The sequence below is a fragment of the Amblyomma maculatum genome, chromosome 3, assembly GCF_055883805.1.
Source record: "Amblyomma maculatum isolate TAMU_Amacu chromosome 3, ASM5588380v1, whole genome shotgun sequence".
Taxonomy (NCBI): domain Eukaryota; kingdom Metazoa; phylum Arthropoda; class Arachnida; order Ixodida; family Ixodidae; genus Amblyomma; species Amblyomma maculatum.
Window position 1 is genome coordinate 84010756 of NC_139346.1, and position 26576 is coordinate 84037331.

General features: G+C 44.4%; 1 protein-coding gene across 1 annotated transcript; it reads right to left on the minus strand.

Moving 5' to 3' along the window:
* Positions 1-918: 918 nt before the first annotated feature.
* On the minus strand, positions 919-21495 carry LOC146195144 (lactosylceramide 4-alpha-galactosyltransferase-like). Its single transcript, XM_084597700.1, has 2 exons — positions 21214-21495; positions 919-5214 (listed from the first exon to the last, which is right to left on the minus strand). The coding sequence occupies exons 1-2, from the start codon at positions 21335-21337 to the stop codon at positions 4322-4324; spliced, it is 1017 nt and encodes a 338-aa protein (XP_084453826.1). The 5' UTR covers positions 21338-21495; the 3' UTR covers positions 919-4321.
* Positions 21496-26576: the final 5081 nt, after the last annotated feature.

Genomic DNA, 26576 nt, shown 5'->3' on the forward strand with positions numbered 1-26576 from the left:
TCGAAATTTCACCGTCTCGCATTTAATTGCTCGGTTATAATTAGTAATTTAGAACGAGTCTCTCTAGGACTTATCGAACGTCGCTAAATTTTCAGCTTAGTCATGGCAGCAAACTGCCCAGCGAAAAAAGAATTCGCTTCCACTTTAGCTAACTCGCAGTTTTAATGCTTAAGCTATAAACTCATTTTTGTGCGCCTTTTCTGTTCACCACCACAAATATGGCTTAAATTTACCACTGCTGCTAGTATTTTTAAAAGTTTGGTAATCAAAGCAAACGCGACTTTCGTGTGTTGCTTACGGTCTACATTTAGAGCAATAAGCAAGATAAGAATTCTAGGCACCTAGGAAAACTTTACTTAAAAAGGACATCGATTAAACGATGGTGAAAAGCTTGCACTCAGGCATGCTTTCTTTTCCGCTAGAAGCGTCACTTCCAAAGTCAACACTTGGGGCTGAAAATTTTGTTTTATTTATTTATGAATGCATCAAAGGCCCATTATTGGAGTAGTACAACATTAACGTGCAACAAGAAACATGCTTTCGTTGATGATGTGAAGGATGGCGGGCAGATTTGATGCACAATGGCGTTTCGCAGGTCATACAAGTCATTTTCACTGTGAACAAAAAATAACAGATGAGCAGATGTGTTGGTACGGGGAGTATGGTAGCTCATTTCGGCAAAGCCTGAAGCGCAAGAAAGTAACAGGGACATATGAAAGTCACAGGACAAAGCGCTAACTTACAGCTCATATTTATTCGGTGCACGGGAGCATATATATATACAAAAGAAAAGGCTCCAAAAAAAAGAGAAATTAGATTCGCATCGCTCGTTCATGCCATGACTACAGCCGGCATTGAGACCAACCTTGTGTCTATTTTTTGAGCGCTTTCTTCTGCATATATATATATATTACTGGTTAAAGTAAATAATAATGTACCCTATTTATTATTGTGAAACACATGAAAATGGCAAAATGTGGCACTTTTTCGGCGGCTGGTAAGCTACTGGTGTAATGCTAGAGAGACACTTTATTGCAGTGACATTTACATTGTAATAACACGCTGTGTAGACAAACCTTGTTGCGCGATACTGCCCTGCTGCGAGAATTGTTTCAAGGCAATTTTTCGGCGAGCTCCAAAGCGCACTGGTGCATTCTAGTTTTTTTTTTTTTAATTACGTTTTAAGCAAGCATTTGATTCAACTCACGAGCGTGCTAGCCACAAGTTCCGTCAGAAGTAACCATGAACGCAATGTGCTTCGTTAGCCGCCTAAGTCATTTGAATAGGTCGAATTAGATCATGCGATAAATCAATGCCTAATAATATTATGGTGTCACTGTGATCATTTCTGCTTGGTTGATGAAATAATTTTTTCATTCTTGTGAATGATGTCGACGGAACGATAAGGCGTTTTCTTGGCATTTGGAAACGTTTGCCGTTTATCACAGCATGTTATTACATTTTGAATGTCAGACTGAAGAAGAAAAATGTGTTAGCATGCCTTTGAAATGATAGTGTATGACGCAACATTGGACAAACTTGCGAGCGTCAGAACATAAGTTAGCAGGTAAATCTTTAATGAAAGCAGACAAAGCAGGGAGGGGTAGAGAGACTGTCGGTGCCCTGAGGTATCCCAGATATAACAGAGGAACAAGATTATGAATTAGCGAGAACGAACAGATGTCTGTCAGTTATTAAGCTGCAGATCCAGTGAACAGATTCATCAAGTTTGAAGCATGAAAGTTTTAGGAACTTGAATTTGTTTGTGGGAAAGCTAGCATTTTAGAAAGTGACGAAGAGGCATAGTGGGCGGTATAGCGCAAAGAGGGACTTATTATTCAATACTAAGGTCAATGCTGCAGCTTAATAATAGATAAAAAAAGAGTCGATTGCGCAATGAAGTATTTTGGTGTATGATTCCTACCGTTAGGCACGATTCCATTCTACTAGAATGTCTCTTTTTTCTTTCGTTTCCATTTATAATACAACCAGAAACCGCGGAAGGTTTACGTAGACACGTCAGTAAAACACTTTGGGGGACGTGTGGGAGCATTTCTTCTAATCGTTCAGGCTCAACAACGTCAGCACACATAGAGGGATGGCGGGACATGCACTTCCTGTCGCATATGTCCTGTTGTCTCCCCATCTGTGTGCCCTCATTGTTGCGCTTGAAATATAACAAGTTTATGTAGGGTACTGAGAAATAAAAAAGGCAAGCTCCTCCACAAGGCACGAAAACCTTCATGCGAATAGTCCCGCCGAGATTTGGAAATACTAACCCCTTACTCCTATTCTATTTACATATAAGTCAATGCTAATCCCCATTATTTTTATTATCCCATGGGACGCGGTGATAAGAATTGAAACGAGATGAGCATAGGCCATTAACGCGCCTCTATTTCACGGCTCTCTTGAAGTAGCCAGTACACGCGAGGCCAGCACCACGATTGAACGGTTGATCACAGCAACGCCTTTAAGGCGGGAACACATGTGCGGAAATCGCAGCTCTTTGCCTCAGTTCAGCAGGTTAGACGTCAACGACGAGCCCTGTGCGGCAAACTCACTGGCTGATGGCAACAGCCATTACGAGCACGAAGAGCACCAACGTCACGGTGACCTAGTAGGGCTTTGCCGTGAAGCGGCTCTGTCGTGGAGGTGCTGCTAGTGCTGCCGTGCGGGTGACCCGGCTAAGCCGGCCTGCCAGCTCTGCGAGTCATGACTGCCTGTGCCTGCCACTAGAATCTGAAAAATGATTTAATATTGTTTCTTCGCGTAAATAAAAAGTCTCTGCATTACAGAACTATCAATAACGAGTAAATTGTGATGCTCACTGGTCAATACTAAAGTGCTAGTATCAGTGATAACTGCGACACAAGCGAGTTTTTACACACAGCCACTTACCTGCTGCCTCCTAGTGCGATCGCCAAGTGTCTGCAAGCACCGCTGCTGATAGCATCGAGCAAATCGGGCTCGTTCTCATTGTAATATTAAATGTACTTCCCAGTATAACGGTGACGAAGTTCGAACATTTATTACAACGTTAGCCCATTCCGAAAAACCGTCCGCTGCCGCTTTGATGGGAAACATCTAGGCCTAGTGACGACTACGGCAGGCAGGAAGCTCAGTTTGTCATCTGGTGCTCCTGTGTGTGTCGCAGTCGCTAACATTCCGCACGTGTGCAGACATATTGTCGCTTTGCGAGTTCAATACATCAAGCAGTCCTTGTGATAACTGTTGTTTTGTCGTTTTTGGTCAAAATAACAAGCCACGAAACTCTCAAACTCCTGCGCGCTCATGCCGGTTTTGAGAGGAGCTAGCTTCAGGGAATCCGCCCACCGACGATTTCTGCCCTATGTGTTCCTGCTGGCACTGTGGCGGCAGTTTGCAAGTGACAATGGTTGCGGAGCGCCAGTGAAGGAGTAGGAGGAGGAAGATGAGGAGGAAAGGCAGGGAGGTTACCCGTAACAGCAATCGGTTTGCTACCCTGCACTGGGGCGAGGGGGGGGGGGGGGAATGGATGTAAACGTTGTGAGAGAGGTATGGTTGAAGTTAGTACAGTCACACCACAGACATGCCACATCACGTCACAGTCACATCACTCATAGTCTTTCGATTACCCCTGTACTTTTCATAAAGCGGAGCAGTGCCTGGGAGGCTTTCACAGCAGACGATCGCCGTGGCCAGGGACCTAAAATCTAAATTTCAGTCAATGGGCGTCCATCTAGATGCTCGAGCGTACGGCACAGAAGTGAAGCTTTCGCACACATGTCCCCTGCTTTAGAGTAGATGCTGGATCGCTCGCTCTAGGATTTCCTTCCTGCCAAAAAAGGTTGTCTGCGGCTTTGTATGTCCCAGTAATTGGAAGGAAATGAAATAAATATGGTCTCGACTGCACCGGTACAATGTTTTGATGCCGCAACGGTGCGCAAAAGTCAGCTTCGCTGTCCACTGCACAGAAGCACTGTGCTATCGCCGCCGCCGACCACTGCTGGGCGTTTAAGTGCTACTCTCTCCCACTGCGCATTGCATGCCTGTGCCTTCACTTCATGGGCCACTGATCGAAACACACCGCTGTCGCACTGTCAGGTAGGTAAAACGATCCCACTAGTTATACTGCACTGCGAATAAGGCCCCCAGTTACTGATTTTTCCGCTCGTTGCTTGAAGACTGGAACTCAAACATTAGCCTCGAACCGAAATGAGAATAAAAAGCGATGTACCAGCGCATAGTTCGTATTGCGATCAAGTGAGTTAAATAGGCTGCAATGTTTTTTTTTTCATTTATGCGCGACGAAAAGGCTGTGACGAAACTCGGATAGCATTCAAACTACTCCCTTGGACGCCATGAGGCTGTAAACTAGCGGACAATTAGTGCGCGCCAAAACATCGTACGCACTTCCGGAGCTCACGTGCAGGGCCCGCGATCCGGTTAGCTTGTTCCACAAGTGAACGGCTAAGCTGTATTTCACGCTCTGCAGCACTTCTTGCGTCGAGTTTTTGTCGAACAGCTTCTCCCAGTGGCTGTAGTGTACGGGATAGAACGACCCGCTTGGAAGCATGCACAGCGACTTCGCGTCGCCAGTCCTGCGGTCGTAGACGTTCTTGAATAGCGTTGGTCCACAGCTTCCCCACTTGGCGGTGTCGTATTCGCTAACGCACGACTTCTGCAGAGCCGTGAGGAAAGGGTGGCCCTTCTGGAAGGCCAGCACGGCAGTTCCGGGGTACGCCGAGTCCTCGAATCCAGCCACGTTGTCGAACTCATCTAGAGGTTGGAGAACAATGACATCGAGATCGAGGTAGATGCCTCCCCGTTTCCAGAGCACGAGCCAACGGAGCGCGTCGCTCAGGTCCTCCATCTTGTTCTTGGCCGTCCTCCAAGTGCCCTTCTTGTACCACAGGTCGAGCGGAGCGCCCTTGAACTCAGCTTCCACGTCCAGAAAGGTCATGTGGAAGTTTGGCAAAGAATTCAGCAGCTCCAACGTGCCGCACGATTGTAATTGGGTGCCTGTGACTACGAGGTTGACCCATAGGCCGGGGTTGTGCCCGGCTGCCGATTCGATGGCGCAGGCCTGCCGTTCGTTGAGGCAGGTCCCGTTCCGGCCGGAGCTTTCGATGAACCACATCTGCTTCGAAGCTGTACTAGACAGGTCTCCTGCGACAGGCACATTCTTCTGGAGACTTGAAGAGGCGCATATGTACCTGTGTTTTGAGAATGCTGAAAACAAAATGTGCACGTTTCATATATACAGGAAGGGAGAAAGCATTTGGATAAGCATGTATTTAGCTTTTAAGGTAGCTAGATGCGGAATGCACAATTCAAGAGTGTATGCCAAACAAATAGTGGGAACTGAGGTCAGAAGTACGAATTATATTCTAAGTACCTCCTTCACAATCATTGCAAGCAATAAATGCTTGCAAATAAACCACATGAGGCACCAAAAATTTCGCTAATCACATAATCGCATCTCTCTTCGGTGTACTTTCTTTTGCTGTTGCTTTGTATCTGCTATGCTTTCTCAGATACACTTTGAAGACCCCAACAAACACCATGGCTTGCAATACCTCTACGCACATTATTTCTCTATACCATCAGTACACAGAAGTAATAATTATCTAACTGCTAACTGTCGCACCTATCCCTCTGCCATGTGTCAGTAGTGCAGTCACACCTCGGTTTATCATTTCATTGATTGTGTTTGTGAGTTCACGTTCGTGCACAAAAAGTCACCCCTGTGTGACGGGCGCCGCGTTTCCTTTATTTATTTATTTATCCTCAAGGCCAGCTGTGTTGTAAGACGGGAGTGGACAAAAATAGGAAATATTAAGCAAGAAATGCAGTTTAACAAATTGTTACCAAGAAGAAGATAGGCAGTGCCGCGAGAGGAGCCCTCGCGCTAGGCCAGACATTAAATCATCGTTCATCCTGTCGCCGTGTTGTGCCGTCTTCTTGCTTGTCACCACGTAACATTTTGGTGGAGGTGCTAGATGTGTCATTCCCATCCTCGCCTTGGAGCATCGACGCCCTGGACATCGGCGAGCAGCTTCGTCCCAGCCCTTCCTGCCCAGACCCGACCAACTACCGCCACCCAGCCCGGATCTGAAGACAAGAAGAACAGACAGACCAACCAGAACCGAGACGAAGGACCCAAAAGACCCGAAGTACCGGACATGTACACGCAACCCCCGCTCAGCCGCCCGATGTGACCCCGAGCCATCGGTCCTATGGACTCTGGTGGCGGATGGTTTAACAGCTCCAGGGGAGGCGGATCACCCAAGCATCATCGTGTCCATCGTCATCGTGGTGGCAAGCGTCATTCTCTTCTATCTTTTCTTGAACATCTACACCATCACGTTACCATCGACTTCAACGAATCGATCGGGACGATCGCTCGGTGTTCCCGGGAAGTGTTTCAAAGAAGAAGATCAGCAGCGGCGCGAGAGGAGCCCTCGCGCTAGGCCAGACATTAAATCATCGTTCATCCTGTCGCCATGTTGTGCCTTCTACTAGCTTGTGACCACGTAACAATATAAAACAACACAAGTGTCTCCTAATCATACAGTTTCGGCTTCAAAACACAGCATTATCACTGATCGATAAAATTTCAGCAGTAAGGTGGTTTCATTCACGAGATGTACGCGGAATATAAGGCTTAAAAAAATGTTTTAAAGTTACAACGCCCCAGTCCAATTTTGTGAATGTGATCAATGTTTTGGGCGCAATAGAGCTGTTTTAGAATAAGTTCAGTTTGTCATGGTGGGATATTGGTACATTTATTTAAATAATGCACCGCGGGTCTTTTAGTGCTTACGCATTTCAGTGACCCAGATCAAAATTATAGCTGACTTATTTATATTGGCGCCATGCTTACAAACACTGTTGGCGCTCTCGTACATTGGAGGCGACAGGGATACTGGGTACGCCCTCGTCTGCTAGTGTGCAAGCTGCGCTTATCTTTCCCTTGTCGAGTTCACGTACGAACGCTTTTCATGTAGAGATGTTTACGGGGACACGTTTTGACGACTGAATGAGTGAACAAATATAGCGCACGTGTTAGAATGTCGGGTTCCGCAAGAAGCTTTCGCAATTTGGAGAAACACTCAGCGAACAGTTCACCTGTTGGGGCAAGCCCACATTCACAGCACGCATTTTTTTCTCAAATATTTTAAAATTACTGCTTTAAAGTGATAATATGGATTTTGACACAAACATCTTCCAGCCACTGGGCAAACAACGGCAGCCTCCTTAAGTACATTGTGAAATGCGGGAAATGCCTCGAAATTGATTTACCCGTGTTTCTATGGGACGTTCTTTCGGCCAGAAACGCGAGCCAGGAAGGAATTCGATGAGTAAATCGCTGTGTTTAAAACATAAGTTGCATATATGAATTATTACGCAAAAGATAACCACTGAAGCAAAAGACATACCATGGCGTTTCTACATGGGAGATGTTACCAGTGTCGTAGGTTGATTACGGTGGAAGTAAAAACCAGGAAGTTTCTATTCGCGTGTGGAACCCGCTGACAGCATTCCTGTAGGAATTGCTAAATCGGCTAAACCATTCCAGCGGTGCGCGTGCCGTTTTTCAGAGTTGCGCTACACACTTGCATCAGCCGCTGCGCGCCCTCTGCGTTTGAGAGTGCGCGAGCCGTTCATCAGATTGGTTCGCCGTAGCTCAACTGCATAGCGTCAAGAAATAAACTAGCTTTCAGCATTGCATTCACTGTCAAAGTAGCCGTTTGCGCCTTATTCAGTGGTAAAAGCAGTGGACTGTGAAATAGTGGATTGTGTCATGCTCTCTTTAACTAAGTCAAACGCAAATATATCTTACTCCAAGGCTAGCGCGAAAGCAATTCAACATATAGATGGTTCGATGTATAAAAAAGCATTATGAAAGCCTACCATGTGCTCTGGAAGAATTAGTATACACTGAGTGATGCGCTACTTCCAGTCATGTTCCTCATACTGGTGCTTCGGTAGCTTGTCACTTGATAGGCTTTGTCAGATCCAACCTACTTCGCGTCGAAATCTTAACGGACGGAGGTTACGAGAAGAGGGCTTTGTCGGGCTGGTTGCTTCATGTTGAATGGAAGGAAGGAACAGCGTAAACGGACGGGACGTGTAGGAAGGCGAGACAGACACAGCTCATGTGTCTGTCTCGCCTTCCTACACGTCCCGTCCGTTTGAGCTGTTCCTTCCTTCCATTCAGAGGTTTCGAACTAGCCTTTGACTATTATAGAGTGTATATCCCTGTTACCAGTACATTATATGTGTAATAATCGAAAAATAACAATATAGAGCGAGTGGTCCATGCCACGTGGCGGCCGTGTCTATGCTTTAGCTAGGTCGGTTACAAATCAAGGCAGTAATGAGGCGCCACAGTTTAGTACAAGTAACTGAAAGCCACCTTCAAAAAACAATCCGCATTCTCTTCGCCATAATGTGTCACAGCATATGTCCAAGGCTCACAGCTGATCCGTCTCCGCGGTTGAAAGAGCTATCCAACATCAACATTTGGAGGGGTGCTGCTTGAAAGTAGACGACGCGCCACTCATTACATTGCACAAGCGGCGAAATTGAACCCGGATATATATTTTTTACAACGAATTTACAACAATTTTTACAATTAATTTTCAAGGAAATAATACGTGTGTTGGGTCTTGTCAAGACGTCTGAACATTCAGATTCAGCATAACCGGTCTCGGATGTAATGTTTTGAAAGAGAGCGCTATGAACAGCGCTATGAATAGCGCTAAAACTCCCCAAACAATGGTATTTCATGTGCGCGCACTGTTTCCCTACCTTCACTTTTACAGAGAAGTTTCGCTCGCTTTCCCATAGTATGAATGAGACGGATACGCGTGACGCAGAATACAAGTGAAGCAAGCTTTAAATAATACGATAAATCTTTCAACTTTATTTTAGCCTTATATGTGCCGCTATTATACGGTTGTTGTTTTTTCTTTCTTTTTTTTTTAGTTTCCGCTTCCACGAACCTTGATACGTGGGTTTTCATTTTCAATATTTCTTGACTTCAGGATGAAAACGATCTGTGAAAATCTCCTTGACGTATGCGCTGAAAAGTTTTCAACACAATATCGGCGCCTTTTGACGCCTTCAGACCCAAGAACCGTGGTAATACGCACTATACAGTGAGTTGCTGTAGGCTGCTGGGTTCTTCGCTCTTACGCTACTACATGTGAAAGTTCTAAACACGAACAACTGTTAGTCATTACAACAAAGTATATTTGTTTTTATTATCCGGCCATTTATAATGCAGCTGTCAGTATCATCATTGACGTCAGCGAGTCCCACCCGGATTACTTCTTTCGAACTACAACTCTAGAATATTTGCCGCAAATAACAATTTTCTACTTCCGAATGTTCACACTAATTATGAAAAAATGACGCCATCTTTTGCATTCATTTCAGTCTCTCATTGTCTTTAACACTGAAAACATCAACGCTTTTGCCTTCATTTAAAAATAACTTGAAGATGTACTCCTTGAATTTCTGATTTTTATACCTTTTTATGTCTAATACCTCTAGTATTACTTTTATGTTTGTGTAAAAGTACAGATTTGCAATGTTTTGCATATTGTAAGTCTTCGCTAACTATGCTGCTATTATTTCTTTTGTTGCAATGATCTATCGGGGCTCCCAGTACAGTCTTCTGACTATGGGACCCTCCTCTCTATTTTTATGTATTGTGTGAATATGTTCAAACTAATAAACTTTCACTTTCCCTTCGAAAAAAAAAAGTTCCAAACAATATATTTGCCTTAGCAACGTGCCTTTCCGCACCATGCTGGCAGCATTAAAAGTACAGCTTAACCTACCCCCCCCCCCCCCGGCATCATGTCCTAAAACAGCCCGTTTCGTTCTTTTGCATAAATTTATCACTCATTGCCTCCACACAACAATGTCATCAGACCACCCTCCCGCTATTCCCACAATACCCAGCCCAACGCTATGTATCCCCTGCGCACATGCACCCATATAATAATAATTGGTTCACAGGAAAAGAAATCAATTATTATCATATATGACAGTGCATGTGCGCCGGGGATACAAGAGGAAACCAATTATTATCACCTGTGACAGTGCGTGTGCGCAGGGGATACACCAAAACTCATTTTTTCGTCCCCAGTGCCGGAAATTATAATTGCCACCATCACTGACCTGGCACGCTTCAAATCTTCAATTGAAGCCCATATTTCATACCTCCCCTCCTAATATTTTTGACATGTTTGCTCATCCCTCATGTAACTTCCCGGCTAGGGACTACTGAGGTACTATAAATAAATAAACACTGAGCAGGTCCCTAGTTCGGGAGCCCAGTGGCGTCTGCCGTCGCTGGGGCTCACCCGACTAAAGGTATATTCACACTTGCGACTCGCGAAGGTCATGCGACCGGCTGTCGCATGCGCCCAGAGAGCCGCGCAGCGCGACCGATGTTCACACTTGCAAATGCGACCTGCGGGTCGCTTTCCACATCTTGTCTACCCTCACTGTGCACCATATAAAACTAACTTACATTAACTTCAGCTGAGTCGCTGAACGGTTACCGGTTTGCGACCAGCAGTCGCAAAGCTGGAAAATCGGGCAATGGTCGAACGCCTGCAACTGTCGCTTTTCGATCAATGCGGCCATTTGGGACTGTCGCATTTTGACCAAAACGGTCGCGCGACCTCCTTGAGTCGCTAGTGCGAACAGTGTGCCTGCCGGTCAAAGCAGCCGAGCACGGTCGCCTCCCAGTCCTCCCGGCTTGGGTTGGGGGGAGGGGGATAGCAGGATTGGAGGAGCAGGGCCGCACCATGCGAGCTCCCTTACTTCGCTGCGAACGCGTGAGTAGCTATTCACTGGTTTTTCGGTTTTATGAGAGACGCCGTAGTGGAGGACTCCGGATATTTCGACCATCTGAGGTTTTTTAACGTGCACTGACATCGCACAGCCCACGGACGCCACTGCGTTTTGCCTCCATTGAAACGCAGTCCCTCGCGGTCGGTATCGAACTCCGGATACTCCGGCATGTAGACGGACAAGTTAACTACTGCACCACAGCGGTGAGTACCTATATGCCGCGGCCCCGCGTTCGGGTACTACGGCGGGGCTACAGATTTGTGCTGAGGTCTGCGAATTAGTACAGTGTTGTATAATGCAGCTTTCTGTGTAATAAACGCATGCGCTCTTAACATGTGTTCTTCCTCTGTGGTGAGAAGCTGAGTTAATGCTGGCTGTGCCCTCGTCTTTTCCTATGCCGAATCTCTGGTACAAGGAGGGGAGGTACTAAACGGAATACCAACCGTTCAAAGAAAATCCCACAAAAGGACCAGAACTCATACTGCACACTCTTCACTTTATTTCTCCTCATCCAGCGTCTAACAAAAGATCAGTGATTGCATCATTTTATCATCGAGGAGACCGCATTTGCACAGAGTCAAAATAACAACCGCGAAAAGTTTGCAGTACCTCTCTGAAGCGGCTATGCGCCACATGCACCACCCACAGGTGCGCCACTGAAATCCGCCTAGCGGTCGTTTTCAAAAATCGTTCCGGATACGATTGCCGCTGCTCATCCGTCGCCGCGAGAATTGCCGACAATCGCGGCATTTTTTGTTCTTATTTTTTAGCTCCTGCCGATTTTTTTATAGAGGTATGAAGCATAAAATTAAGGTAACTCTTCGTGTAGAAGCAAAAACATTGGTGATGCCGCAGCACACAATCTGGGAGAAACTAATGCGAACACGCAACAAGTGCCTCCTACAAACAAACACTAAATTGCCAGCGGCAATATTGAGCACCGCGTTTTGTGTGTATGATTCACCGACTGATCATTTACTTCAACAGAATATTCATTGTTTTGTTTTTCTTTTTTTATTTACTCTGCATTTTTCTTTGCAAGACTTTTCTTTGCAAGACTTTTCATATGTGCTCGTGATGACGCGCCTCGTCCCAACATATGACACATTCTGCCCCGCGTGCCGTTACAATCATGCCAGCACCACTCTCATACAAGTATATCGCTTCATCGGTCCGATCTACAATACTTTATGTCATGTCGATAAGGGTCTCGTGTTGCAGAAAATCCGGCCTCATCGTCGTTTCCGGTATCCGTGAACGAAACATCCGCATGGATAATTCAGGAGCAATTTCATGTGTTCAGATTGACGATTAACTTCTCAAAGAAGTTCCGTAACGAAAGGGAGACAATTGAACAGAAATTAAAACTGAGTCAACTTTGAGTGGAGGTGGACTTCAAGCCCAGGACTCGTTTTGTGAGACAGACACACGCTCATAGGTCGCGAAGGATCTACTGTTTAAGCTGTATAAAGGGAGATCTAATGAATTCGGGACAAGAACGGGCAACGACAATGCAATCGCGTTCTGTTATTAAAAGGTGGTTCTTAATTAAGTGCCCTCATGTCTATGTGCCCTCATTACACAGATTACACGTGTCATAGCGTGTACAGTCGGAAATTGGTGAACCGCGATAATGAGAGCGCTTACAACCTTTTATAAATTTCAAGCTTCGTAAAGCTTATTCGCTTATGAAAAAGGATAGAATACAAATACCGGCCATAGGACATTAAATGTATGTACCTCGTGCTTGCAGCAATGTGCTTAATTCATTAAATCTCGCACCTGACGCTCATCATATCCGTATTTACTTTGCACCGAGGACCTATGAAACGAGCTGATAAATTAAGCGCCACTAAAATATGCAATACTGCAATAATAAATGAACTATTACGCAGCAACCAACATATTGTGTTGTCTGGTAGCCATTGCAATGACGCCGATAATTAGTCAGGTGCTTTTATATCAAAATATAAGACAGGAATTATAAGCGACTTGTTAACGGGTAGTGAACTGAAACGTTGCGCTCTCTGTCCTATCGGTTGCCGAGCTGGGACGAGTAAATACTGTTTCCAATACTTTTTTTTTGTAGCTTTATAACATTTACCCAAGGGAAAATTATCACTGGAGATGCCCCGTAGTTTGTGCCACGGTGCATTGGCAGTCGTTTCCCTTTATGCAACACCGCAAATGTCGTGGAAAGACGAATTCCATGACGCGATGACTCCATAGAAACATACGGCTAGCAGACGGCGCTGCTTCCTCCGCTCCCGGATTCACTTATCAACTCCACCACCCGTGGCGTGGCCGTCGCTTTGCATGGGGCGTATAATTGGATTGTCATTTTGTGAATCTCGCTCCTATTTCTAGGACCTGTCCAAGGGCCTCTAGTATATTTTAAATAAACAAATGTGCCATAGAGGCAGAGTTGGTAATTCATAGTGAAACACGATAAAAAAAACGGACAAAAGAGACATGAACGAACACAAGGTGTGCTAAGAACATCTCCTGTCGAAGTAAAGGATGATCCAAAATTGGTTTGAAATCATCCCGCCAGTCACTTATAACAGCTCACTGTTTGCACAGAATAACGGGATGGCACAATTTTAAAGTAAACAGCGGGGTAGCATGGACTCCAATATTCCCTTTGGAAAAATTGCCACTCATGCACGCTGGTTAATTGCGAAATCAGCCCTTCAATAGGTCAGTGACTACACGGACATCCTGCCGTGGCATGCACCAGTCTTAGAAGGCTCCTAATGACTCCTTTCCCTCACCTCCCCCCCCCCTTTTTTTCTTCTTTTTTTCCGTTAAAGTGGTGTTTGACTATAGCAGTATTATCTTTTATTTTATTTTTCACTATCAAAGCTGCGTTTCCGATTTGAGCGGTCTCATTGCCGTTAACTATTGTTGTACTGGCGCTGACCAACCTTTACTTGCCCTATGTCCTTTTCAGAAAATGTGTAAGGCACGCCCTCTGCATAACTGAATATACCGCAATAAAAAACCATTCTGAAGAAATAAAAAAGCTACTGTCGAACGGGCAAGGAACAGCTGAACGTTCTCTTCAAGCCGGATGCAGTACGCCTTCACTGCCGCTTTTCCTTATTTATCGCTCTTGGCTACCGTTGGAGCAAGGAGAGTACTTCAAAACTTTTCTGGTAACTTCACAGTATAGTTTTGTTCGTTTTCACGGTGTCGTCGGAGCGGCGTAGTAGTGAAGGCGGCGGCCGTGTTCCCTGCAACGATCACGGCGAGTCAACGCGGTTTTCACCTCCCCTTCTTCCTTGTCTAGTGTATTATTCGATATACATGACAACGGCTAGATGAAAGCATGGCTGTGACGACACGATTCAACGGCGAAGATTTTCGAAGGCCTCTCGCGTATTTTTTTAATCATAAAAGTAGAGACTCAGCCCACCTACACAATAAAAGCGTACCAAACGTCGGCAGAAATAATCCGACCTTTGAGGCCTTGGACACGAATTCGTCTGTAACAGATTCTACGAAGAACGGTATAATTATTTAATGGGACCGTACCAATCTTGATGCATCTTTGTTCATTACATGCCCGTGAAGAAGTCCGCCCCCGATTTTTGAAGAATGCATAACAAACGCCGACTGATTTCACTTTCATAAGAACAAAATGATATCAGCAAGTGCCTTCGACTACTTCTTAAGCATTTTGAAGGTAGTTGAAGACTATGTAGAGAAATTTACTACTGAAAAGGTTCTAATAATCGATGTTTACTCGAACACTGCAGAAATTTGAAGCTTGACTGTAGGGTTCCTTAACTATTACCCCAATTGTACATTTCATGGCAGTCATATTAGAAGTTAGACACATTGACATGGAATTCGCCAGCTTCATGTTTTCCTCACACACACAAAAAAAAAGCAATCACTCAAGGACGTGTCTATCCACTGCGTTCGGCTAGCGGAGGAGAAAAAGTAAGGTCGTACAGTCACCCGTCTTCTAGTTAAGCAGTCATGTGACACGTCTGTAAAATTTCACTTTGATGTATTTCTTTTCCATTTTGAAATTATGGTTAACTTTCATTAATAAATAAAACTACTTCAAAGAACCTCTTTCAATAATTTTAGGAAGTTATCCATCCTTATCATTTGCATTTGTCCTCATCAAACATACGGAAACGTATGTAATCCGTACAATATGCACATAAGGTGCATACACGTTTAATATGAAGAGCATTCTGAACTAAGCCGCAATCTTGTTTCGCATTTTCTCAGCTGCTCAAGAGAGAAATATACATAGTTGTTTTCAGGGTAATAAGCGACGGACCTATTTCGAGTGACATGAGGGCCGCAGGTGAGCTAAATACACCCCTGCGTTGAAAAAGCAAAGAAACGTGAACGTCCTCTCAGCTCCTTTTGGCCATAAATAGACGGTGCACTGGTTGCTGACCTTTTTGTCAAAACAAAAAGGCGTTTTGCAGTTTAGCAATTTTGGAATGGCGGACAGCTACTAGCGAGAGCGCAGTAGTCGGCATATCCAATCTGATAGAGTGCCAGTTCTTAGAGACTGACTGAGCGCAGTGAAGCCTTCGCGCTGTCGACTGGGTGGTAGACGTTGGACTCTGGACCATGCCTTAGCCGGAGCTAGTGCATTCCTCGGTGCCTAGTTCGCTGCACGCCGTATATTTTGCTTTTATTATGTCACTGCGAGGAAGAAAACGAAATAAATCATGTGGCAAAATTTTCTGACTGTTTCTTTATTCGGCCGCTCTTAATAGGCAGAATTTACCCATAGATTAACCTGTTTAAATAAACATAAAGCCTTCCCCTCAGCAGCCGAAGCCAACCGCTTAACATTCCGCATTATGCAATGCAACGGCGCTAGAATCCGCTCCAGGGCAACGTGATAGACTGATAGCCTCTCTCAGCCATAAACCCTTTGTTCCACGGGCATGAATTTTCCATTTCCTCGCCCTCACCTTGGCTCAGACATGGCTGCAGTTACGCGTGTGCACTTGCTCCGTGCTCAAACTATAATTTTAGTAAGTAAATCTTCTTATGCGGCTTCCCAAACGCAAGTGCAGGTGAAACTTGTGTACGTTTTCTTTATTTATTTAATGATACTCTGAGCACTATAAAGCGATGTTATAGGAGTGGAAACACAATAAATGAAGACAAGCACTGCAAACCCACCTATTCAGGCCAATCGCTAAATACAAATAAATGATTACAAGGAAAACTGAAGTATGGGATGCACATACATTGTTTTACAAAAAAAGAAGTCAATCTCTCTTGGAGGCATGTATGTAGAATAACAATAAGCGCGGACAAAAGGAACAAAATATAAAAATGTAGATAGTTAACACGCTGTGCTCTCGAAATAAATAATACCGTTTAAGTTAGACAGAGACGCATTAAGAGGACGAGACATGACTACGAAATCGGGAAGGACATATGTTGCAGTTTTTTATCGCTGTAGGGAAGTACCTGTACTTAAATATGTAGTCATGGGTTATTGGAGCTGTAATATACACGCTGTCGTGGTGTTTAGAGGTTTCGTTAGAAATATTTTCAAAATAAATCATCCCATTGATATTTATATTTTTTCTGAACTATAAGAAAAAATTTCGACCTGTCACACTTAGACACTATTTCTAAACTAAAAAAAGAGTCTACGCTCTAAACCTAACGAGAAGTTTTGGTTAGGCCTCAAAGCTCAAACAAGTGTAAATATGCATCACGATATTCACTCCGCAATGTGGCATGCTTGCAGCACTCATTAGGAAGCTGTATGAAATATGGATTGGTACAATGTGTAGGAGAGCCCTAAGCTGCCGCAGCATCTGCAATGAGGAAGTAACTACACATTAACCTCCACTTCTTTTTTCTATAGCTGTGTGAGCAAGCTGCGAACGCTAATTAATAATCACTCCTTTATTTGAAATATGCATTTCCCGCAGAACGAGCTCATTTCGCTTTTATGCTCATTCTGATCTCTGTCTACGATATTAGTGCTTTTAGCTTGAGAAGAGCAATCAAGTAAGATGCAGAAATGGTTTTGATATATGAAAAGCCTCTGAAACGACTATAGCTTTTTTTTAAGATATTAGTATTGAGGTAGGTCCACCGCTCCTTGCGGCCGCGAAACATCGTTTAAATGTAAGTTCAAGCACCCCTTGTTCGTTCGGATTACGTGTATGGTCAAGCAAACAATACCGGTTGGTTGAAAAAGCTTGCACGCGCTAAGCATTTTTTTTTTCTTTCTGTTTCTAACCTTCATACCTCTCCGAATCTACCACTGAATCGACCACTGAGTCTCATGTTAGAGAGGCAAATCGCCGCCAATATCGCAGATACACTCACCACTAGTTTTTTCCGTCTGATTCAACAACCTTTTATACTAAATATTTCCACTCCGAAAATGTGCCGTCTTCTAGAAAGTTTTCACATGAGGGCTATCCTTTAGTCTAGACTCTGTATCCTCTTATCGAGAGCAACCACGATGGACTGCGTAGGAGAGAGAGAAAGCCCAGAACGAACACCTGTAGCGGCTTGGGAAACGTGGAAGAGAGTATAGTGTATTGCTCCGTATACGCTTTATCTGAGCTCGATTTATTGCAGAAAGCCGGGTAACAGGAGAGGGACGAAAGAGAGCGACGCTTAAGTTGTTATCATGAAGACGATTGAATATGTGCCTTAGTGGCGTCATCAAGACGATATTGCCACATGTGGCCGAATGGCACACAAATGGGTGACTTCGCTGAATGGCACATATTGAAAACGTGACGTAAAAATGTCACTTTTTCTCCCTTTGAATAAAGGGTCTCACCGTCTAGCTGAAGCTGCATCAGCGGCCAAAATGTTTTTCGTGAGGTAAGGGTCACCTGTGAGTGTAGAGTTCCACTCGATTACGCTAGTGTAGTATATATAAACGCCCTCTAACCCCATTTAGCCGTAGATGAGGCCACTGACACTTTCAGTCTGCTTAAGGAAGCAGTCAACTCCTCAGGCACTTAGTAGTAAACAACGTCTAGAGGAAGTATACCAGTCGCTATATCCTATCCCTTAAACTGTACAAATTCTAAGAGTGCTAGGCTTCTTCAATATTCAAACTCTCAACAGAATTTAAACTCTTAATAAAGCTGCGTTAGTCGAACATTATCGTGGCGAAAATTTGCGCGCACTTTTCCTGTGTCCTCTGTTTCTGCGCTCGTCAAGACTGCACCCAGAAATTTTAATTATAAATAACCTTTTTACGGCATTTATCCTAATCCTTCAAAATCAACAGCTTAAAATAAGCAGCAGCAAATCGACTTGCAGCTGTTAGTCAGGGACACTGCAAGCATTCTGCTGTTGCAAGCGTTTATCACATACTATACAGCGAGGAGGCGTCCGGCCACCCGTAACATAACAATAAATTTGCCCACTCTTTGAACGCCATGGAAATTCCAGCCTCGGCTCGAGGGACAACACCTCTGTTGTGCGGAGACCAGAAAGAATAGAACATGGACGAAATAGCACGCGGATCAACCCGCAAGACGACAAAAAAAAAAAACGCAGCGCAGTACAGCAAAGTTTGGAGTGAGAGAGTGTTGTTTTTGTTGATTAATTAAACGATCAGGTTCATGATTTATTGTGTCAGCAGAATGGAAAGCTTGCCGAGTGGGAGGCTGCTAGGCAAGCTTTGTTCTTTCCGCTGCTTAACGAACTGAGGAACGAAGTAATGATTCAAAGAGAGAATAGAATAGAAAGATGGCCAAATTCGAGGCTGTTCGAGATGCGGTGATGGCTTAGTGCTGATTACTTTGCGTCAGCCTTGGTGCGAAACTCACTCGCGTCCAGAAAGCTTTTATTTTTTATTTTTTCAGTTCATCCTTTTCAGCTCGAACAGCTGGAGACCGATGTGAGGTTCAGCGCGCCGTCTTCTTTTTGTGTCTTATCATATTTTGTGGACAGTAATATACGTGCGCAAAAAGACGAGGCAAAGAGGAGAAGTGGACAACGCCGTGGTTGTCCACTTCTCCTCTTTGTCTCGTCTTTTTGCGCACGTATATTACTGTCCATCATGGTTCACCAACTCGCCCAATCAGCCGTTCTTCTGCAGTATATTTTGTGGAACTGTCCGCACGCAGGACAGGAATGCAGACATGCAGCAAGCGCGGCGGAAGTTTCAAATTCTCTCGAGTTGGCATCCGATCTGTTTTGACGGGACTCATCTTCGCCACGTCCGCCCTTTGCACGGTTGCGGGCTATGCGATGTGCAACAAAGGGGCGTACGAATAAAGGCGTTCGTGTCGTCTGTGTTGTGCGTATGCTACGCGGTGTTATGCAATCCGATGGCAAAGATGAAAGAAAGTGAAGACGTCCTTAAATCAATTTGTACGAATTGAAAATCTCCATCTTATGTCACGGAGAGCTCTAGTTCGTACCTTTTACTTTATTGTGCAGAGAGGGCGGGAGATATTTTAATATTTAAGCGCCAACACACTGCTTATGCAGCCACGGAATGTCCGTTCGGTGGTCATAAGGCATGTTCATTGCAATTCGTTATTAATATCATGTGTACATTTCTTGTTTACAAGCAGATTGCCGTTCATCCCTCTCACGTTCTAGTGAGATATGTCTCTGCGTCCGGTGCCGGTGGGTTTCAAAGCAAAGTAGACATCATTTACCCGAAGAGAGCTTAATGCGTAGGCGATGGTTTAACCATAATAAAATAAAGTTTTTTTTTTATTTCAAAGGGCATTAATATAATGCAACATTGTAGATGGTTAACATCAAAGGTAAGACCCATTTGTATATTTTTTTTATTTAGCAGTGTGGTTTGAAATAACAAAAGTTACAAGTTTTTCCGGTATTGATAAACGAAAAAGCAATCACTTAATCTTAACGCTGCTGCCGTACGGTCTGTGATTTACCGCTCGCGGTTATGAGTATGGAATGCACCGCTGCCGCTGCTCCTGCTCTGGACAGTACAGAGCCGCGCTGTTTGCATATCGAACAGCACGCGTATCAGTCGGGACGTGGGCAACCCATTTCGCTCCGCCGGTGAAGTGCTTGGGAACAAGTTCCGCCTCAGCACCGCCCCCCCCCCCCCCCTTGCAATTTCGTTGTGCATAGCAGTTACAAGGGAAACAAGAAAAAAAAAACAGACAAGTGAATCAAAGTGCACATGCGTGTATAGGAAAGCATACCTGAAGCGCGGGGGAAAGAAGAGGGGGGGAGTAGTGAGAACAAACTTAAGGTGCGCAGTCACATAAAATAATTTGCACTTTGTTTCCTACATCTGGCTGGCCATTTTTCCCTTAGAAATACAGTGCACAAACGAAGTTGTGTAAAAATTGTTTTGCAAACAACACTTTGCTTTTAGGATTTTTTTAGCCGCGGTTTTTTAAGATTCAATGTGGAGGTTCTATACTTGGCGCACTGAAAGATTCTTTCAGCTGTTTTTGATAAACACCCTTACACCCTCATATAATTTGAACACGAAAAGGTATTTGTGTTTTGACGCGGAACTGATTGTGTTGGCTAGGTAATGAGCACAGCTGCTTGGAAGTAATGCTGAAATTGGGAGCGCGAACACGGGCGAACACATCCAAATTCCTATAGGCTTGAAGTTGCCCCGCTTCACCACGGTATAAAAGACCTGCAGGCTGCAACGACCGCGGCGAACGCGTCTCCTACAGTGCCTGATTTGTTATCAAACGTGCACTACAGAAACCGCTTCTTGCCCGAACAACGCACGCATTTTGTTACGGTGAAACTCGTTTTGGATTAGCCTAACCTAATGTGCGAAACACGCCATCAAAAAAAAAACAGTTTTAATCAAACGCACCAGTAGCTAGGTTTCTACACATTCTATGAAAACGGCACAATCTTGTGAGTACTTGAAACGCAAGGTTAATCAAGAAAGGGTTAAATGCTTAAATGTTTGCACAGACGGGCTCTTTAAAAAGGCTAAAATGCTTTTGGAATTGAAGAAGGGTGATTATATCACCACAGTGTTTGGCCGACAACCATGCAAACCATATAAGTATTACAAATATAACAACAAACATTTTGTCATATTTGAAGTACAGAGTCGAATCACGTGTATATGTATATTTGTTGTACTTATCGAATTCGTAGTAAAATCTGCAAAGCTGAGAATATTTCAGTGCAAGACAGCCTAATTAAAAAAATATCATTACTAGACGAGCACGGTTGATTAAGATTAAAGTATATTTTTGTTTATTTTTTGCTCTACGTCATGTGCGTTCTACGAGCTTTGTTATAGCTCACATGTGCCTAATATATGGTCAAGGCAAAGTTATTGCAGTCACTCATTGCACGCTTATATTGTGGATCAACAGCTTTCCGTGCGCAGGGCGCAGTGCTAACCTTTGGGCAGTGTCAGCGAGGAGACGTACGCCGATATCCACACGAGGGCTCCCAGTGCAACAATAATAACGGCAGCCGAGAACGCCCTGGTGATGCGGCCAGTGGTTCCTTTGAAGCACCGCATCGCGCATAGGGGTCTGTACGCGACGATACGTTCTCACGTTCGCACTACACGGACCACGATTCTATTTGCACGTGCAGAAACGTGCGACGTCCTTCTGGAGGTGTATTCGTGGAGAATTTGCGGCATCGGACGAGCCTCTAGCGCCCAGCCTGCGCGACGTCACAATACGTGGTGCTTTATCGGTAGTGAGAGAGTGAGAGGCTGCCGTGTGTATCACAGCAGGAGAGAGCTACGACGAGAAGGAAACATTGAGAGGGTAAAGCTCTTCGCTTCGGCGCGTCACGGCGGGCTGCGAGTTATCGGCTACACGCCGATTGCTCACCGTGCTACAACGTATACAGAGGTCACCTGCCTTCTCTGTAGTCGTCCATAGCTGTATACGTTATCAGCTGTGAGTATTCTGGCTCTCTGGTGCGTTTGTTGACATGCACCTTTTGATAAGTCACAACGGGACCACACTCGTATGGCCGCGGGTAGGCGATGAGAGGCCCACCGTAGGCCGATGCAAAACGGCCGGCTAATGAGCATATGGCTCTTGCTTGTGCGCCCGGGTTAGCGCTATACGCAGACCTATTTTGAAGCGAACACGTAAGTTTACGTAAAGTAATATCTCAGAGTTCAAGAACTGCTTTGGCAACAAAACGTTCGAAACGCTATAAGCTTATATTAATATTTTGCGGCACCTTTTCTTGGCGTGAAATAAAATAGCTGTACTGTGGTGTACAATGCGGTGCATCTTAATTAGTTTATTTATGATACAATGCAAGAAAAGCTAAAAATATGTGGGCGTTGTCATTGCTCTTAGCACCCTTTCTGAGGGACATTAGTACCATCAAAATAAACCTGTAGAGAACTCGAAAGGGGTAACTGGCCCAACATGGGCCTTTGTTACTTCCGTTCCATAGATGAGCAGGGCTTGTTCGCGCGTTCCAAGCAAAAACGGCCAAGAACCAAATCTTGACCGCGATGATCGCTTTCATTTTCTTCAGGTACCATGCTGAAGCTGATTTAATCGAGCATAGTTTGTTGCAAGTTCACTTCCCGTGCAGCGGTTAAAAATTATCGCCTTTATTGTTGTGGGAACGAGAAAACATTAAAGTTCTTTCTTACACATTAAATATAAGTTTAATATATCGGGCAAATATTCGAGAACGTAGCTTGGCATGGAAGCGTTTAAGCTGCTATGTGCCGAGCCGAACAAAGCAATCTGCTATATTCGGCTAGTTTCGTCTGCTTAAAATTATCTTACACAAACGTGCCCAATTATTAACGTTACTGCGGGATTTAGGCCAATGCTTGGGCGTAAGAATGTCCTGGCTTTGCAACTCCTGCTGCTTTATTCTCCATGTTCACTGGCGGATTATTGCTGTTGTAGGGGACGGAGGCATGTTCTTACGGCTTCGTTAAGTGGAGCTATGTTGGGCGGCCTTTTACATGCTAATGTACATGAAAAAGTATGTTCTATATTAGAGCACAAATTAAGGGATTATTAGCTAGGCGAGCAGCAAAGTCTATGTATGCTAACCGATATCAGCAAAGAGAGCTGAGGAACGGGGGCCATTAAATCAATCTCGCCATACCCTCAATGGCTTAATTAACTGTGCTCCCAAAATGTTTTGCTGAGCAGAGAAGGGCGAAGAGGAGGGAGAGGTAGGAGATGGTTACCGGGATTGCCACATAAGAAACAAGAATCTGTATATACTTTATTTTATGAAGATAATGCTTCACCGCAACGTAGTGCTGTATAAAGATGACAAACGTTCGGTCAGTTGGTGGATAACAGCTGGAAAAGAAGCAACGCCGAATAAACTTAGGAGCGGCTGTCAACAAGGACGCAGAAGAATGCGTCAGCGGTGCATGAAGTAGCACTGCTTGCAAAGCAGCTGACGTATCTTCCACCTGCTCGAGCCTTATAAATTCATTTTTCATGCGTGCAAGTATTTCCGGCGCACAGCTGCATCACCCTTTTTCTTCTTTTGTCCATATCAATATATATGGCATCTTCGTGCATTGTGCATACGTACGTAAGGATGGGGATGGAGAGAGGGCAGGAAGAGAAGAGATGGTAGCTCGTCAGCGCCCTGCTTATATACGCCTCCACGATTTTTTGCGGCACGCTCCTGCATCCTCTTTTTTTCATTCTGCAGAGTCAAGCACTATCGCAGCACTATCGAGGCGCGACAGTACATCAGCAACACGTAGATTTTTCTCGCGGCTGCCGCCGACTCGCGCATTTATTTACACGATGCCGTTGTGAGAGAATTGAACTTTGTTCGGAAGCGTGCACTCTGCGCGAAAGCCGCTTCACTTAGCATGTTCACCGTTCTCTTCTCGCCGAGAGGGTATGGGTCTAGATGGGGCAAGAGGGCCTTTTGCCACGTCAGTCAAGTTGGAGTCGCTAGCCGGAGTTGCACACGTCTGCCTCAAGCTCCTTCTCAAGCGCTGTGCGCGCCTTATTGACATGTCTAAGCAGAAAAACTTCGTATGATCAGAGTGTTCATCAAATATTGTTATAGCTAAAGCTCTCCTAGGTGTCGCTCTCCGTCAAGAACGGCCTGCAAGTAGTAGTTGTGATGGTGGTGGTAGCACAGAATATTTATTCAAGTAAGCAGGGTTGACGGGTAAGGTTAGATTTGGTCACATCCTCAATTCGGGGCTCCGTAGGCTGAAGCTGCTAACTGAGCTCTCTCAACCAATGACGTTTGCACTGCGATCTAGGAGCTCGACATGGCAGCTTCCCAATTCTGTCCATGTTTAGAAGGTTTACTGGGTATGACTTGGTGTTCTTGACAAGCCCAAATCTTGTGATAAAAGTGTGTATTCTGGTCGAAAAACCTGCATTGAGCAAAATCGGAATGTGTGAGCTAATAGCGTGCAGTAGCTGGGTAGTTGTAGAAGAGAGTTTGTAGGTGCTCGAGATGAAACTTCGCTGATTTGTCCAATCATTAGCGGGTCTCAGAAATGTTCGTCTCGCTAAGCCGATGAGTTCGAGGATCGCATGGCATGTAGAAAGGGGTTGGTCATATTACGGAGCGATCAGAGATTCCGGGAGAGGATTTGGAGGAGTGGTCGGGCTGCGACGTTCTTAGTACAATATTCCTTCTTTGGTGAAATACGTTGTTTGGATTCGGTCTATTTTATTTCAAACATGCTGCTAGCCTCTTTCGGGACCCTTGCAAGATTGGGATACATCATGACAGAGACACATCATGAATAATACAACTACAAAAAGGTTGGTTTATGGCGTTTACCTTCTCAAAGCGACTCAGGTTATCAGTGACGGCGTAGTGGAGGGCTCCAGAAGTTTCGACCACCTGGTGTTTTTCAAAGTGCACTTGCATCGCACAGCACACGGATTCCTTTCAGTTTCGCCTGTATTGAAACGCAGCTGCCGGCGGTTGGGTTCTATTCCGGGTACTCTGATACAGTATAGTTGGGCATCTTCACCGCTACACCACAGCGTCGGGGCCACAAAAAGAAGCTTCCACGACGGAAATAACATTTTAAAAAACTAAACATCTTTAGTGGCATGTCAAACTGTGTGGTGCAAAATGCAATGAATGCAATGGTAAGTAGTACACAACAGCCGCAGTTTGAGGTTGCGGAAAGCACTTACGGCAGCTTAGAAAGAAACCTGTGCGAGATTCAGCGCTAGCAACATTCTTAGGTAACATATGTTCCATTCCTTAATCGCTTGCGAGGAAATTGAATAACTAAAGGTCATAGCATGATATATGCACTCTAGTAAATTATGTGAATGTTTGATTGTAGTATTTTGTTTACTTGATAAAATTAAGTACTGCTTCGAATTTATTTTAAACTATTTATCTAAAGGAATAGGATCTTAAGGCGCGAAACTCGGGCGGGCGTGGTTAAAAGTAAGGGCGATGTTCGCGCTTCTGAAGAGCACATATTTGGGGTCATTATGTCGATATTTTTTATATTATAAATAATATGTCATTCCATTGGACACTTTGTAACTTATTTATCACGGTGCTGTGTGTCCGAATGCAAGACAATATGCACTCAAGCACAATTCGGACAAGAAAACAATATGCTAGTAGCATTGTGTTGGGGGGAAGCAGACTGGATTGATCGCTTAAGAGAAAAAAGCATGGAACACACTTTGATGATATGAATTGCACATGTTTATTCAATTTCCGATCAGAAGAGATGATTGTTTCAAGGTATTTGTACTTGAACTGTATTATACGGAAAAACCAGGAAGTTCTTTTTTCTGCAGATAGTCATATAACTAATTTCTCGAGATTCACTCATCTGCCACTTCCGATCCCATTTTGCTATTTGATCAACTGCCTTGTTAAAATTGACCTGATTGTCATGTGACTTAATGTTTGTATAAACAATGCAATCATCTTCGAACAATCAAGTTACATCGCTAAGAATTAATGTAATGTCGTTAATTTACAGAATAAATAAATATCGTAGGTGATAATACGATAATACGATAATACGCCGGACATAACATATGACCCATGTGTGACCGCCATACTGAACGTATACTGCTAGCGACCTGAAAAGAAGTCTTTCGTAACTTTACCAGAGCCAAGAAAATGGCGAAACTTAAACATGGGTTTCTGGTGCGATGCGCAATCAAAACATTTTGATAAGTAAAGGAACAGATGTCGACCTGGCTCCGTTTGCCAAATGTGGGTGCGAAATCGTGGATTGTTTCTAATAGCTGAGTTCTTGATAGCCCCTTCCTGAAGCTTTGTTGGTTAGGACTGAGTAGACTGTTTATTTTTTGTTTCTAGCAATTTTTAATGATGTTTTAGAATGATATGTTCAAGGATCTTCTTGGAGCTCAAGTGACTTAATAGGACTATAGTTACATGTATTTGGGGTGCCTCCATATCCGTAATCAGGAACACCTCCCGTGATTTTCCAGTCTTCCGACACTTCTGCACTTCCAAGGGGCTTCTCATCAATCAGGAACAACTATTTTTATACCCACGCGACGTATCCTCTGAGGAATGAATTTAGAATATTGCCTGGGCCGCTATATTTGTTATCGCCAAGTTTATGAGTTCGATGAATCTTGATTCCCTTAGTGTTAATTTACCTAGGTTTAGCCTACTGGACACTATTTGGCATTCTAGGGGAGGCGTAGAATTGTCTCCAAACGTGTATTTTGCTCAAAAATACAAATTAAATTATTCTACCTCGACAGGGCCTCATGCGGTGCTGTTACGTAGCTTTGTCCATGTTTTCGAGAGTC